The sequence below is a fragment of the Pimephales promelas genome, chromosome 19 (genome assembly GCF_988280905.1).
Source record: "Pimephales promelas chromosome 19, fPimPro1.hap1.1, whole genome shotgun sequence".
In the NCBI taxonomy this organism is placed as follows: domain Eukaryota; kingdom Metazoa; phylum Chordata; class Actinopteri; order Cypriniformes; family Leuciscidae; genus Pimephales; species Pimephales promelas.
The window spans coordinates 21,644,116-21,661,854 of record NC_142787.1 but is presented as its reverse complement, the minus strand read 5'-3'; the positions used below and the strand labels follow the sequence as shown (position 1 = coordinate 21,661,854).

At 36.6% G+C, this 17,739-nt stretch overlaps 1 protein-coding gene across 2 annotated transcripts in view; it reads left to right on the top strand.

Moving 5' to 3' along the window:
• LOC120490851 (transmembrane protein 132C) overlaps positions 1-17,739 on the top strand; it is a 127,397-nt gene that overhangs the window by 64,317 nt on the left and 45,341 nt on the right. For both annotated transcript variants that reach the window (XM_039688346.2, XM_089123608.1), the window contains exon 3: positions 4,492-4,635. In XM_039688346.2, coding sequence (XP_039544280.1) covers positions 4,492-4,635 — 144 coding nt within the window. The remainder of the gene's footprint in view (positions 1-4,491; positions 4,636-17,739) is intronic.

Below are 17,739 nucleotides of genomic sequence, written 5' to 3'. Positions count from 1 at the left end.
TCAGCGTTTTGTTAAAAAAAGAAGAGTGAATTATTCAGTAAAGCATTCACTTGTTTCGTTCCTGAATCTACATTTTTGAACAAATTTGTTGAAATGAATTATTCAATGACTCGCTCTCAAAGTTGGTCACATGCTGCTTTTCGTTAATGAATGAATCAGCATTTGTGGGCAAATCGGTTGATTGATTCAAATTACTCACTCACTAGATACCTTTGTGATATTATTTTGTGGTAATGACTATACATTTATCCCTTACAAACTGATCTCTCTTTCTCCACAATCAGATATTCCATCCTTGATCTCAGTGGACAACATGGAAGAAAAAACAATTACTTTCTCAATTCTTACTCGATGTTGATTTAATCAGCCCGGTCAATATAGATCACGGACATCTGCAGGGAGAGTCAAGGCAGGCTGAATGCAGCCTGTACACAGGAGAAACACACAACCCTAGCTCAGAAAACTGTCACGGAATGTGATTTGTGACGAATACCGTAATCGTCCGAGCATGTGCATCCCTCACTTTTATTATGTCAGAAAATCTGGGGAATTTACTCATGTTATTTTGGAGAACTGCCACAGGGTTGATGAACTGTCAGGATTTCGACAGATCTCCTCTATCTGATATTACAATCCATCTCCCTCTGCTCTCCGCTCCTTGCCTCTCCAGCCATCTCGCAAGCGCTGACACTTCTATCACATTGGTAAATACTACTTTAATTGATACTCAGGTTGTTTTAGAATTAATGAGCTGGCACCCATGTGCTGATGTGAAGGGAGAGAACATCTCTCTTTAAATTGCTTTGCAGCCTTTATTGCGCTCCAGAAATCATATTAGCCAAACCAATCTCATTTAAATCTTCCATTCCCTAATTAACCCTCAATGCCTTCTCATGCTGCTTGCAACAGCACTTTTTGTGGGTTTTTAGATGAACTATTAGAGATTTGTGTCTCTTTGAATACGTCTCTGTGTTGAGTATATTGGATTTTCATTTTGATCAATCAAAAAACAATTAAATTGAGAACAAAATCATCTTCATTATGCACATTAAGTATTGCATGAACATATCAGAAAGGACAGAAAGGGGTGAAAAAAAAAACACCTGCATCTTATTCATTAACCACCCACAGTTCAGTTTAACCAGACACAATCTATACGCTGGCTTACCGCTGCTGGATGAGTATATGAATTAAGTTATTGGGCGAATTCCTTTTGTGAAGGGAAGGGGACATTTTTTGAAGGGTCGTTCAGCAGCCAACTTGGTATGTTTACAGTCATGCTAGTACAGCTCTTATCTAATATAGTCTGTTTGATCAACATTTAGGGAAAAAAGGTAATAATGTGAAATATTATCACAATTTAAAATGCTTATTTTGATATATTTTAAAATAATGTAATTTATTCTGGTGATGGCAGAGCTTAATTTTCAACAGCCATTACTCAAGTCTTCAGAGTCACATGATCCTTCTGAAATCATTCTAATATGCTGATGCTCAAGAAACTGTATTTTGCAGGCTTAGCTCATTTAACGCACATTCAATAGTATAAAAACTGCTGATGCATCTGTTTATAAAAGTATTTAAAATTAGATTAATGGTATTATTTGTGATACAGGCTTCCATTCTTCTATCAAAAATGTGATTAAGGCTGATTCAATTCATAGTGAATCTTAATGAAGTTGAAGTCTTTCCTGAGAAACAGGATTTGATCCTTTGTCAACAAAATGTATATTGCTTTTATAAAACATAATATGTGTTTTTAAGCAAGTAGATATCCCAAACGCCAAACACATGATGTTTCGAATAAACCGCTTCACTGTATAAGCAATCTGAATGATAAACAAGAGTATTAACAAATGATCCATTACGAATTATATGTTAGCAGCAGGAAATACATAAAAGGAAACTGAGAATATAGAAGGTGCACGTGCTTCAGTCTTTTGCACTACCATGTAAAATATACACACTAAATGTTTCAGAAGTGGTGAATTTAGTGAATTTAGGCAAAGAGTGACCTTTAAATATAAAGACATGCCATACGTATTTTTTTTAAAATGTGCTTTAGAATTTAAAGTGTGCTTAAAGAGGTATTTTAAAAGGATAGAAAGATGTTGTTGTGTTGTTTATTCAAACTAATCTCCAATTTGATTCCAATTACATTTGTTACCACAGTGGAGCATTTAATAGCACATTCCTGAATTGTGTACAGGTTAGTATATTACAACACTTGGCCTTATGTGCTAACTGGTTATTTTATTTTAGATACAAATGGAGGAAAGAAAGATAGAAAAGAAAGCTAAACAAAAAGATATGGAAGGAGAAAAAAAATAATCGTCAGTACTGTTTCTAATTGCATTTGGTCTGGGTCTTGGCGATAACATCAATTCCATTATTTTCTGCATTTGAATTGCACTGCACTGCAGCCCGTCTTCAGCATCCTCTCTTTGATTGGCTGAATGCAGGTGTTGGACTTTTTAGAACGACGTGGGATATGCACAAGGATACATTGTGCCATTTTTACATTACCTCTGCAAACAATAGGGATAGTTCACCCACTAGGGGATATTAAGGGAAAGTTTTTGTTTTTCTCTTTTGTGAAACAAGAATATCCTGGCCGCTCTCTTCAATATAATGGTAATGATGACGGATTGTTGAGTTTCAACAGCACAGTCTCATCCCAAGACAACTGACGCTTTTGACCATATGTCAACATCCGCCGTTTTAGGGTACCCTTAAATGTCGGTTAGATGACATTATCTAATCCTAACCCTACCCCAGACCTACCCCAAATGACGTTAAAGGTAAAGCGTCAGTTGGATGACGCCCCAGGATCTTCATCTAACTGACGTTAAAGGGTACCATAAAACGGCGGATGTTGACGGATGGTCAAAAGCGTTCAAACAGTATTGTATGACGTCTTGGGATGAGACTGTGTTCGTTTCAAAGTATATACTGTATATAGCAAATGTAAATTCATTTATTTTCACATTTTCCTGTTTAAACATTACTGTATATAAAAAGAGATTATATTTGTTATTTTTACCTTAACTATGGAATTATCAATTATAAATCTCAACAAGTTAAGCAGTTTTACATGTATTCAAAAATAATGACTAAAGACTATAACAATTTAATGATACTTGTAATTTCACCAAGCTAATGGCTTATAAATAAATAAACATTTCAAGTTTGAATTTGACATGACATAAGAAATTGCTGCTGTATTTGTATCAGGAGAAGAACAAGTGTTTACAAGATTTTTTTTATTCATAAAAATGTAATTATGTGTCTTTTATAAATAAAGTGTTCTTTGAATTTGGATCTTTTCAGTAATTTGGCTGATCTGGTTCACATGGTCATGATTTGAATATCATCTTAAATTTCGAACTGTAGTCACACAAGCTATCAAATGACTTCAGAAGATTTTAAATATAGTTCACAATTGGAATGGACTACAATTATGATACTCACTTATATAATGCTGGTGTGTCCTTTTTGAATTTTGAAATCTCCAGTCCCCATTGTATTTGCTGGCAAAAGAGTGAATTATTGACATTTTCACCTTTTGTGTTCCATGAGAGTGAGTAAATAATGACAGAATTTATTTTTGGGGGGTGCATCGCATCATATTCCATATAATGGACTTAAACCTTTTCCAAACAGAGATCTTTTGTTGCACATACAATTATGATTGTATGTGAAGAAAGCAGAACACAATGACTCAAACTGATTTTGAGGTTATACAAGCACATCTGTAGCCTACAGTGTATTACATGAGCTTTTGGTTTATCTCTCCCTTTGTCTGTATAATGCATGAGGCAAAACAACTGCAATCTGTTCAAGAACTGGAAACACTTTTTGTTAATCATCCAGTTTCCAAGAGGTGTGTCATGGAAAATGCAATAAAGGTATATACACTATAAAAATATTGTTGGTTTAACTTAAAAAAATAAGTAACCTGGTTGCCTTAAAATTTTAAGTTGATTGAACTAGAAAAAGTGAGTTAGTACAATGAAGGAGATTGATTTAATCATCAGAATCTCAAAATAATAAGTTATCTGAACTAAATAAATTATTTAATTTGATTTGACAAAATAAAAAATGTTGTGATAACAAATCTTGAAAATATTTTTTTGTTTCAACCCAAATTTGGGTCAAATATGTACTAACCCAAATGTTGGGTTAAAAATGTAATTTAAAATTTTAACCCAACTTCAACTTTCACTTTCAACTGTAATTTTTTGAATTACATTTTTAACCCAACATTTGGGTTTGTCCATATTTTACCCAAATTTCGGTTGAAACAACCCAGCATTTTTTAGAGTGTAGATGTTATATATATATATTTTAAAGTAAATGTATTCAGTTTTTTGCACAAAGCAACATAATAAATAAATTAAAGATGATCTAAAAACTTATTTTTTCTTTTATTTAAAGCGAAAAACACATTACATAGGCCATACTGTATGATCCTTTTGATGTTTCTAACAGAGTCAAGTTGAAGGATGGTGTGGCGTTTCTGGGGGCGAGGGCCAGTAACCCGGTTCAGTGGACAGTTAGTCAAGACGTCAGGAGTGAGGGACACAGAGTGGTCACTCTACACTGCCGTAGGAAGGAAGCCAACTTTGGAAAAAGGTCAGTAACCCTTCAATCTGTCTGCTCTATTAGAGAAGGATTGTATCAAAGACGTTATCATCAGAAGGCTGCTGGTTACTTGAATGACCCAGAAGTTCAAAGTTTAAGATCAATGCTTCAGACAAAAACAAGTTTTTTTTTTATTTTTCATAAAGTTTTGACCAAGAAAGATTCAAACGCATACGCATATACTGTGACCTGCACCATACAGCCCTTTGGCATTTAGCTATGAAATATAAGCATCTCTGCCGACTGACTCTTCTTCTAAACTCTTCTGCTCTTTTCATATACAGGCCCTCTGGTACTTGCAGCATGTTTTGTGCATTTCTACAGAAGTGCTACTACATTTCTCAAAGCGCTACAGTACTTGAAATAATTTCAAAGTGCAACCTTTTCCCTAACAAGCTACTTTATCTTTATATCTACTTTAAGCTATTGATTACAACTTTCGTTCACATAGTGTGCATTCCGGGACTGAACACGACAATGTTACTGCAGTAGGTGCCCAACCCGACATCAATCCCAGGTCGTGTTTGCGTTCACACAGCTGGCATTCTAAAAGGGGCTTAAAATTGAGGTACAAAATAAAGATGCAAAAATAAATGAAAACATAATTGAATAGTCTTATATTTAAACTCCCACCAGGACTGATATTAAACCTATATCCTTTCACATTGTTGGTGTTTGTGTCTGTTTTCTTTAACGCAAACTCTGCGGTGTTCGTAATCTTGGTCCAGAAATTTTTTTTTTCAAACTCTTTTTTGCTTTTTAGCACTCAGAGAGATTAGAAAGTTATTGACTGACAGCTGTGATCTCAGCCCTTTTAGGTTCCTCAACTCTAATAGTACCTCTCTTTGGTAACATTTGCATATGCAAATGAATCCCACAAATACGCCCCATTCCAGCCCCTGATTAAAAAAAAAAAAGAAAGTTTTTGTTTGTTCTGCTGCCTGAATGAGACAGGGATATAAAATATCTGTGTTGTTTAAGTCCGATTCAAGCCTGGAAATCCATTACTTTCAAATGCGTCAGTTCATATAATGGCCACACAGTGTGGGGTGGTAAGCGGTATCGACAGAGCTCTGAGCTTTCATGAACTCATTTTCAGCCTAAAGAGAGAAATAATGAACATTAACAGAATTTTCTTTCCTCGCCTGTAGAATTGTATATAAATCATATTCCAATAACGTACAGTTATTTGATTATGCTCCCTCATTGAAATTCCTATCCCACCTAATGTGTGGGTGTTTCGAGAAGATTTTCTTGTTACTCTGACATGCTTTACCTAATTGTAATTTTTGTCCCTGGCAACTGAAAAAATTACATTTTGGGTTTACAGGGCCTTTTAAAGTTTTATGATTCGTGCACAAGGGAGCTGTAGTTTACAACTGCTTCAAAATCACTCACTGAAATCCTTTTGACCACTAGAAATCTGGAAAAACACCCACCAAAATTTAAATAAAACTCACTTCTCGGTAGAAAACAAAGTCAGAATACCCCTACAAAACTCACATTTCACCTTAAGAGCTTAAGGGTAAAGTTACACTCCTTGGCTTTCAAACCTGTCCATAAAACTTTGTAAAGGAGGTTTTCTTAGTGTACAGGAGGCGGGGATGTTTTCCCGATAACTTTTTTTCGTCTATTCTTTTTCTTTAGAGGTCAGGAGGTACAGGGACATGTGCTAGCTCCAGTCCACAGGGGGCAGATTGGTATGGTAATGAGTTAGATTTTTTTGATTTCTCCGACTCTCCGCTATATCACTAATGAATCTTTACACACTTACAGAAGTTGATTTTATGATTTTTCTGCATAATAATGTCTGGATTAAATCATATTTCCTCTACAAAGTTGGGAAGACGGGAGCTCTGTTCTAAAATCAAGTGTGCTACCTTGTTGTCTAACTATTACCAACATAGGCAGCTACAAAGACAGCTTTCTAACTAAAATATAACCTAATATGTGACTGATTTGAAATGCTCTACATAGGCAGAAACTGCGTAAAACACATAATTGCAACATTGGCTTCAAAATTCTATTTGGGTAATATGGAGTTAAATAGTCTTTATAAATATTGATGATTTCTAGAGTTTATTTATCTGTTTGAAATATGCCAACACAGGACAGGAAACTGCTATTTCATGGGTACTATAAAATGCCTTTGCAGCTCACTAGGTATTAGGGCTGCCCACGGAAAAAAGATTTTTCTCATTGACTACTAGCCGTTTATTTTAAAGGGGTCATGAAATGGCTTTTTAAATTTTATTATATTGTTGTCTGAGGTCAACTTATGATGTTTGCTTGGTTTTTGCATTCAAAAACATCGAAATGAATAATTAATAGGCTATTTTGTACCCTAGTTTTGAGCCTAGCTGAAAAACGCTCGGTTTTTATGGGCATCTCGCACTAAAGACTTGGATTTTAACGCCCACTGCTGTGAGTGGATAACAGTTTTGCATATTATAATGAGTCTCAACTCACCCGTCAATGCACTTGGGGGAAATTGTTTTGAAAACGTCTAATGTTGTAAAATGGCAACCGGAATGATTCGTCCATACATGTTCGACCTAGAGTCATTGTGTTGCACCATTCCTGTCAAATCCAATATAGTCGGCACAGCACCGTTCTTTACTCTTAATCGGTCTGCAAATCCAGTCTTGTTTACAAAAGAATTCTCAGTGAAATGAAGCGATTAGACGGACAATGTTTTACCTCATCAGCTGGAACGTCATTAAAAATAAAGTTTATCCATGCAGTCCTATTGGAATCCAGATGAAGCATATGCAGCGACTGTCTTCTTCCACAACCAGGCACTGCACTAAATTTTGTATTTCTCGGTAGCTCGATCCGGTTTGTCATCACAAGGTAGGCCTATGTTATTTAGCTATGTGTGTAATGCGCGAATCGGTGGGCGGGGCTAAACCGGCCGTGTTGAAGTAGGCGTTGATCTTCTTCTGATCATCACTGGGGTGATGTTTTATCCTCTTTGATGTCACAGTTCCCCACTTTGAAAAACGAGTCGTTTGTTGAGGCTGGTGTCAATAAAAGCTTTTATTAGACTAACAGGGACGTTTTCAGTTCTGAAACTTACAGGATATTTTTATAATATGATGACCTCTTAGATGTCAAAAGCTCAAGGAAATTTTGATTTCTCAGTTCATCACCCATTTAAGCTATTAGTCGAGTAGTTGCATGTTTATGATATTCATTTAATTACTTAATTGTATATTCTGATACATCAGTAAATGGTTGGAGTTTCAGGGCTGAGAAAGAATGTGTAACTTTGCTAACAAAACCATGATAATGAGCCTTTGATGTGTAAATGAAGAAATATAAATGAAGTGCTCAAGCGCACAAATTAAGAGAAATACACATTAAGTTCAATATCAATATCATGCAGTAAGTGTGGTACTACTGTAAATGTGCTTATGCACAAACACTTGGATATGCGCCTAATAACAGCACACATTTATCTTGGTTAACGTTAGAGAGAGCAGCTATGTTAGTGGCTAATGTTAGGCTACTACAGTACATGTTTCAAATGATAAGCCATATTTGAGCCGAGGTTGACGAATGATTGGTGATTGTAAGGATTTCCTGCTGAACATAATTACCACGTATTAACGTCCTACTGCCTGTCTTCATTTGCCTTTTTTTTCTGAGACTCACAGGGTATAAATTTGGTGGGCTAAGTCTCTTCTCGTCGACTAACGTTTGATCAGTTGTTAGGAGGCAGCCCTAATGTTTATGAGTTTATTAAAGGTGTTTTACATTTACATTGATTTGTTTAGATGCTTTTATCCAAAGCTTACAATGAGGAACATCAGTAATTTAAAGTTCTTGTTATGATTTAGTCAATTTGTAAGAATTTGCAATCAGTCACTCTGTAGGTGATAATTGAAGCATTGGTAAACCAGTATTTTGGGCTGCTTAATTAAAGGACTACAGGATAAATGGTAGAATTATCCATTTTGCGTTTCTTGCGGTACAGTACATGGCATGACAAACTGCCAGAGCCTCTGATGACTCATATGAGAGCAATTATACTGGAGTGTCGCACAGATAAAGATGTGAAGTTGATAGTCGTCTCAAGCTGAAAATGATTAAGAAGAAGCATAAAAAAGAAATTACAGTATGTTAGTTTCTTCAGGGAATATCACAAGTCCTCAGAACGTCTCTGTCAAGCAAAGAGTTACTGCACTGTTTGAAAGTGTACTGTACGTTGCCAAAACAAAGCAGACAAATAACAGATCTGAGCTAGGTCTCCAAAACCCCCATTTGGACCTCCCACTTTACAAATTAAGCACTGGACATTGCCTACGATACCTTTAATTCTCAAAGTAAATCTGCCTACTATAAGTCTGAATACACACACACACACACACACACACACACACACAAAGTTATTAAAGGCTTATTTCAAAATGACTGATATTATTTTAATATTTTCAGCATAGGGGTCTCTGGCACCCCATATGAAAAAGAAGAGAACATTGAACAGTACAGCAACAGGCAATTAATTTTCCACTGTGACACAGGAGGTGCCAGATCCAATAAAAAAGGTTCCGGATCCAACGTCGGAGATGACGGAACATGTTTTGGCGTGTCCCGACTCAAATTAAGCTCTGGCAATGTCATAGAGGCTAGCAATAACAAGTTAGCTTTGAAAGCATTAGATCCCACAGTGCCTTCAGAGCGTCTCCAAAGCCACGTCTCCTTCAAAACACATGAGGGGCGGCGTTAATTTACCTCATGTCTCAAAGCACTCATTCGGACCAAATGCAATGATTGGACGAACACTTTTTTGGTCCTGAGACTTCCATAGAAGATATATGTAAAATTATTCTCTTTTTTTCTTCTTTTTTTTTAAAGGGTTAAATTACAACCACTTCTGTTATTTGTTCCTATCAGGATGTGAAGAGAGTTTCAACCTGAATAACATTAAGTGTTTATGCAAAAATTGCCTACACTACCTTTAACTGACTGTTGTGCTTATTTGATAAAAAAAAAATTATTATTTTACAAATAATACATACTACAATTTAATATATTTAAAATGTAATTTATACCTGTGATGGCAATGCTAAATTTACAGCAGCCATTTCTCAAGTCTTTAATTCTTTCCAAAAAATAAATAAATAAATAATTATAATAATAAATAGTAATATATGTACTGTATGATCTGGGGGTTTTAAAACCTCAAACACAAGTCATGTAACACTTTTCTTCAGAGTTAAGTATATATGTATTATATTTTAGCTTTTTTTAGATATTGGTGAGACTGGGAGAGACCGTCACCAGCTTAGATTAGCTACAGGCGAACCATCTGTTTTTAAGTTTTTTTTTCTCATCAGATTCAGACCCCAAACATTAAATGAAGGTTAAATTGTGCCCACTCTCTTCTCACACGCTCACTCTCTCTCTCTTTCTCACTCTTCAGCTTGACTGTGGAGGAAATTTTTCTTTTTCATATTCCTCTCAAACGGTGTGTGAAATGAGAGGATCAGTTTCTCCTGGAAGGAGCAGATGTGCTTCCAGTGAATTTCTTTTGCGGAATCCCCAACCCTGCCCCATCCCTAAAGTAACAAGCTCCACTCACCCTACTAGAACAGGGTAAAACTCAACAAAATATCTTTAAAAGACGCCCTCTTCGCTAGTGAAGAACATGTCGAATTTTGTTTCTTATCCCAAAGTACTTTGTTTTTGTTCCAGAAGGTCAGTTTGCTGGCTCATGTTGCCATGGGTAAAGAGGCTGTAATTGGGCCTTGAGTGCCGTATTTGGACGTGTTGCTTGCTGTTTGGTGATGGTATTGATTTAGAATTGGGCAGGCCACTTATCGAGGTGCTTGAAGCGGCACAGCAAGACGTCTAATCCTGGGGTTGGGACTCTGCTCAATGGGGCAGGCTATAATCCCCCATACCGTCAGTGGCGCAGAGAGGGATGATTCCCAGCATAAAACGAACAAGATTCTCTTTCATCAACTTATTTATTCTTTTCATTGGAGTGCCACAGCGGGGATTAGATTGAGCCATCTTGTCTTTTGTTTCGAGTTTGTCCTTTCTTCTCTCAGCCTGTCGCTGGATCAATGGAGAGGTGGAGTGAGTCTCAGGTGAACAGGCTGACGCTCCCTCACACTCTTTCCCTTTCCTTGTCAGATCCACTACACACCCATCAGAGCACGGTTGACAGGTCAGGCATGTTTTAATGTCTGTTCCGGCACAATTTTTAATGGTTCCTTTTGTTTTTGATTTGATGTTTTATATATATATATATATATATATATATATATATATATATATATATATATATATAAAGGCTGTAGAAGGCTATAGATTATATTTCCAATTAATCATGGCCACAGTTCCTTACTTCATATATTCTTACAAAATGCTAACCACCTAAACTTTGACATCCTGGGTAAAGTTATTATCCCTTTCTTCTGCTTTGTTGTTGTCATCTTCTTCTTTGTCTTTTTCTTCTTCGTTGTCTTGTATTTCTTTAAACAACTTGTTTTCCCTCCCTACACCAGCCAAATGCAATTGATTTCCCATGCACTTCACTCACAGAGAAGATGTTCAACACCTTAAAGACATCAGACATAGTTTGGCTTGAATGCAAACTACACCCTTTCCCCAGAGATGTGGGATTTAAATTTGAAACATGCTTGTCAGCATCCATCTGTCAGCTGCCTGCCTCTGTTTAGATAAGAAATCTCGAACCCGGCGAATTCATGATGAGGGACAGTGAAAGAAAAACTTGTGCAGGAACAAACACACACCCATCAGCCATTCACAAGGCAAGGCTATTCTAATGAAAGAACCAGGCTTCTTCATAAAAAACCAATCTCACTAAACCATTTCTGAATAAATATAAGGCTGTGCTGAGATTTCCAAAGCAGCTCCTGGTTGCCGTTGGCCTTTTCTCTGGTTGATTTCATTAAAGCAGTGTGTCTGGACCACTTAATCGGGTTGCTGATCCAGAGTTGACCCTGATGTGACCTCTCCTCTCACCCTCTGTCTTTCTACCTCATTAATGTGCCAAGGACACTAGTGAAGTTCCTTTCTCTTCATGCGTGCACACACACTTGCACTTAGGTTGCTAGCTCTTTGTCAGAAGCTTCACCCCACAGGTCAGTGCACTATTGAGCTCTGTTAGTATCTGCTTGTAACAAACTCTCTCATTGTGCTGTCAGAAACCCCAGTCACATAAAGGGCAACACGGACAAGTAGAAAGTGTTTTTGATATAGCCAGTGTTTTGGTGGGAAACTAATCTTTGTTTGTGTGTGTGTGTATTTGTTTGTTTTTTAATCATCTTTTAGGACAGGTAATAAGTATTGTGCACTTTCCTCTGAAGCCAAGGATTGTTTTCTGGATTCTTGACAGTAATCTTTCTTGGAAAATTATTGCTGTTAGAGACGCTCTGAACTTTTCTCAGTTCAGTTCTACGTGCTACTTACTGTAAAGTGTATCTTGGATGACGCTCTGATTGGTTTATTTCACATTACGCTCAAACCACACCTATGAATAATGAAGCTATTTCAGACCAACCCAATGATATGACCTTCCGTGCTGGTCGGATGCCGGAGTTTGGGGCGATCGAGCACGAGTTTACACCTGCTATGAAAACATACTGTTCATACTTTCAGAGCTCAAAACTTCCATATAAATATATTCTATACACTACCTCTCAAAAGTTGGGGAAGTAAAAACAGTAATATAGTTTATTGCTGTGATGACAAAGCTGAATTTTCAGCATCATCCTTCAGTCTTCAGTGTCACATGATCCATCAGAAATGATTCTAATATGCTGGTTTGGGGTTTAAGAAACATTTATTATTACTATTATCAAAACTGTTGTACTACTGAAACATTTTGAGATAACCATGATAGTTTTTTTTTAGGATTCTTTGATTAATTCAGTACATAATATTATTATTTATATTTTACAAGTAGAAAATTGTAGATTTTTTTTTGTTGAATGGCAGTCATTGTATATGTCAATAAAGATGCCTTTTGCAGCCAAGAGTAGTTAAAACTTCACCAGCCTTGTTTTGTACTAGACGCTGGTAAGATTCAAACCCACAGTACATCTCTCATCTCTCACATATCTGGAGTATGTGTTTAACACTAGACTACGGCTCCATCTTAGAATGATTCTTTACTTTCCAAATTGCCATTGTGTGTTGTTATTGCTTCACTATGATGTAAAAGCCCTTTATTCATCACTGAAGGATCATCACTGTTGACATTGAATTCCTGCATGCATACCCAAATCCTCTGAGTATGTCAAAAGTTGAATGCCCTTTAAGAACAGACGGGTCTTATTTTTCTCCCAATGGGGTCTTGCTGTGTATCTGTGTTTATGATAGAATACAGAGACTGCGGCACTTCTTACAGTAGTTGGTGTTAGTGATATGAAGTGCTGCAGGATGGTTCGGATTAAATTGCCATCCTGGATTTGTACACTACGTCTTATCACATGAGGCCAGCCCGGCCTCACTGACAACCCTCTTTGCTGTCTCCAGGCTCTCGGCTGGCAAAGCTGCTACCAACCCTGGTGTTTCTTTGCCCGATAAAGCTAGAGAGGGGCAGATGCTCTGGAGTAAGAGAGCTGATTTCAAATGTGGCAAATATCTCTTGTGGAGAGAGGGAGAGGACACCGTACAAATCGGCGTTATCCCCCATATCGATTGAGTTTGGGGGTGGGGGAGAGAAGCCAAAATAAATCATAGTAAGCGATTTAGACCGTTAGTTCCATTATGTTAAGGGGTGGGAGGGCCATTTTCTGTTTTTCATCAATGATGACGGAGCCCGTAAATACATTTTCCCGCATTTTTTAATTTATTCCGAAGCCTTGTGCCTGGCAACCGTTATGGCTCGTTTATGATTACATAACTGCTCAAGGCCACGCAGGGCATTTAAGATTCATACGCCACTCACACAAATTAAATAACGCGTGATCGATGCTTTAAATCCATCCAATGATTGCGTGCATGTCGCCATGCTTTACAAATCCCCCTTTTTATGGTGGATGAGTGCTTGTCATCTCAGCATTAGTCTGCGTGAAGGTATGGGCATAAATAACGCAAGTATGATTGCAGAAGGCAAGAGCAGAAGCCAGATTACGGAGAATTAATGTGTAAATGTAGATTGGTAATTAGTTTGTTCTGTTCATGTTGTAATGTTCAGAGATGAAAAATATCAGGTCGCCTGCAGAGGAATTAAAGCCTGCCTTGACCAATGACGTGTTGAACTTCTGAAATGTATAGGCAATGTTCCCTCTCTGAGTTTAGTTTTTTTTTCTACCCCAGTTCTGGATGAGACCGGGCTCGTTTTGAGCCATGTGTTAAGAGTTGTGTTACTTGGAATGAGTTTTGCAGGTGATGTGAACTGTTTAGACTGTGCAGACTGCAGTTAGTTTTGCACACGTAGCTCCAGTTGAGCTCACTGTCGTTTAGCAATAAAAAAAAAAACTGTAATAAAGTAACACTTTAGAATACTGTTCCATCATTAATGAATAAAAGGGACATTCTAGTAACTATCAAGAAACTCTGATTAATGAATTAGTAAATAATTGCAGTGAGGTAGTTCACTATTAGCTAATCCATAACTATTATTTTATAACTCCCAGAGGACTAAGAAGAACTACTAGGATCATAATTAATGTGAATACTGCATAATATATAATTATTACAAACGTAAAGATCATAGTAACCCACTAGTAATGACACACGTATTACCATATCCTTCAGAAGGAATTACTAATTATTTGGATCAGCATTCTAAAATGAAAAGCATATTGACTCTCGAATATTGTCTGAAGTCATTGTAAGCTTTAGATGTTTTTGTAAAGTTAGTAATGACTCAAGTGTTACTGCTTCCTTTTAAATTAATTACTAATTATGTGAACCAGTGAATATCATGGTTACTTTTAATGACTCAAGTGTTACAAAATCCGTCAGAAGGGTTTTACCAAAACAAAATCCTCAAAACATTAGTCATTAGAGAGTTATAATTCTTTTCATTTTAGAATACTGTTTCAAATTCCTTCTGAAAGATGTGTTAATATTTTATCCTTCTAGTGTTAATAGCAGTTAAAATGTTAATATTGTGTTACTCCTGTGTTTCATGAATGACGGAACATTATTCTAAATTGTTACCAATAATTAGTCATTAATCATTAGATATTATTGATAATTTCAGTTATTATTTCATTGTATATATAGGGGGTCCCCTTGTATTTGCAGATTTACAGTTTGGTTTCCGACACTGCCATTATCCTGAAACCAACCAATCACAGTCATATTCTCGTGTGACTTTTTGCCTTTATGTATATTGCTGAGATTATGGCTGTGTTCCAATCAAATATGTCTTCTCAATATATCTCTGACAGTTAATTTTCTTTTACTGATGTTCCAACTGGTGATTAAAATTCCTTCATCTGCAGGATGGAGAAGTTGACACTTGGCCTGTATTGCACTTTGGGCTGTTTAATTTAAACCTAATTTACTGTCCTCTGGCCCTTTACCAAAAGTGCTGTCATTGATTGAATGTCAGTTTTGGAGGATTTGTGTAAATGAGAGCTGGCCTCTTCCCTTAAATCGGGGAGGACACGTCGCCTTAAACGCAAAATCGTGGGTGTACATTTATGCTAATATCTCCACACATGCATATTCTGATTTAAGGGTAGCTTGAAAAAGATGTTGTGTGCTATTATAGTAATGATGTTTGCACTGAAATATAGGAAAGTTTTTTGATGTTGTGTTCTGCGCAGCTCTTAAAATAAACATGGCCTTGTGTGCTCCTCATCGGCAGCCTGAGCTCATTTCCTGTAATAAAACATGCACACTGTAACATATTAAAATGTCTTTCTCTCTTTGCTGGGGGTGCTGTTGCTCATCCTGGATGCTCTATTGACTGTCTGTTTCCTCTCAGGGGAGATAAAAGGAACACACCCTCCAGCCCCGTGAGCACGGGTGTCGCGTTCCATAACAATGCCTCTGGCCACTATTAGCATACCCGGAGAACAATCCATCAATTTGGGTTAAATTGTACAAGCTGCGCTACTGCTACGTACACATTCCTAATGCACTTATGAATACGGTGTTGCAGTGTGGCTGTGCTGCAGAAATCTGCATATGTAAAAAGACAAATCCCCAAATTACATTTGACTTTGCACGAGCACATTAATCAGGGGAGAAACAGTCCCAATCTGAATGTGAGACACTCCATTTTTTTTTTTTTTCACCAAACAGCTGATGAATCAAGGAAGGTCACACCTCAAGGGACAAAGTGATATCTTAAGTGTCTTGTATGGCATTTGGAAACATCCCAATGCTTTGGAAGTGTTCAACGTACAAGACAAATCGGTATTTGGTTGCATTTTTAAATTTGAAAATTATCAAAATAATTAAAACATTATATGAATATTCTAAATTTAAAATATGTAAAATAAAAGACAAATGGGAGGGTTAAATAATACAATTAAACGTACGTCTTGACCTGTACATACATTCTATTATAAGATATTTTCCATTTGAGTAATTCAAGCATGAAGTACCACCTTTTAACAGGCAACATCCCAAACCACATTTACAGAGTCAGTCCGTGCAGGATGAGTGAGGAAGGACGTGTTCTTGGATTCAAAAACAGCTGGATGTATTGCCATTGAACGCAACAGAATGCAATGCTTTTATAAGTTTCAAAACTTTTAATCTGATCTGGTCCTGTGTGAGCAGCAATGTATTAAATAGACAACATATTAAAAATAAAAATAAAGGTCCTTTATGTTCACCAAAGCTGCATTTATTTGATAAAAACATGCTAGAACAGTAATATAGTGAAATATTATTTAAAATAAAAATGTAAAATAACTTTTATATTTTAATATATTTTAAAATGTAATTTATCTGAATTTTCTTCATGACCCTTTCAGATATCATTCTAAAAGTAACATTTCTTATTACCATCAATGTTGAAAACAGTTGCTTAATATTTTAGTGGAAACTGTGATACCTTTTTCAGGGCTCTTGAATGAATGTTTAAAAGAACAGAATTTACAGTATTTGAGAGAGAAATCTTTTAACGGAGGATTGGGCAGAACAGCAGAGCTGTGGTTTATTTCATTTTTATATATACAAGACGTTGTAACAGCCTGTTCTTTCACTTTTTAACAATTGAATGCAACCTTGCTGAATAGAATTAAAATATGTGGCTACATTTAAATGGCTGTAATTGGAGAAAGATTTCACATAGTGTTGTTACGGCATCTACCATCCATTTTCATGCTATTCAGACAAACCTTGACCCTTTAAACAACTGTAGTCGAATGGATGTTTTTCATGCAAATTATTTTTAGTGATATAATTGGGAACAGCTAGTTTTCTTGACACTGCAAACAGTGACCAGACTAGTGGTTCCCAAACACCCAACATAATTAATAAAATCATATATAAAAGGATCCATGGAGTCTGGGTGTTTGTATGTGTGTATGACCCTTGTAATGACCTGTACCAGGGACAACCTGTTTGGGAACTGCACAATAATGTGTGTTTTGCAATTAGCTTTGGTTCTTTTAAATTAGTCTGAGTATGTTACTCTTGAGAGCTTCCAATTACGGATTGACGTCTAGTCCGCGCAGCGTATGAGAGATTCATCAGTCAGAAAACAGAACTCAGGTCATTTGGATTCAACCCACATTCTGAATGATATCCTGTTTCATGACTGGAAGGAGAGCGGTGGAGCTTAATGGTGAAAAAATAATAGGAAACATATGGCAAGGAAGTTAATCAAGTTAAATCAAACAAAGTGCTGTGTATAGGAACCAGAGTGTTAGCGTGATTCTCGTGAGCATGAAGTCATTAGCATGCCTTGTGCATGTGTGTTAGCGTTTACACGGATCCCATGTGATTCCATTTTCACACACTTAATTATATTGGCTTATGCAGAGTATGAATTAGTGGCAATAATGACTGCTCTGATCCATCACTGTAGCATAATGAAAATGATTCCTCATATGGCCGTGTTTTTCGATGATTGTGTTTTCCATGCTCGTATATGCTACTATGCCCATGAGACAGCAGATGTGTTCTGCTGAATGGCTTCAG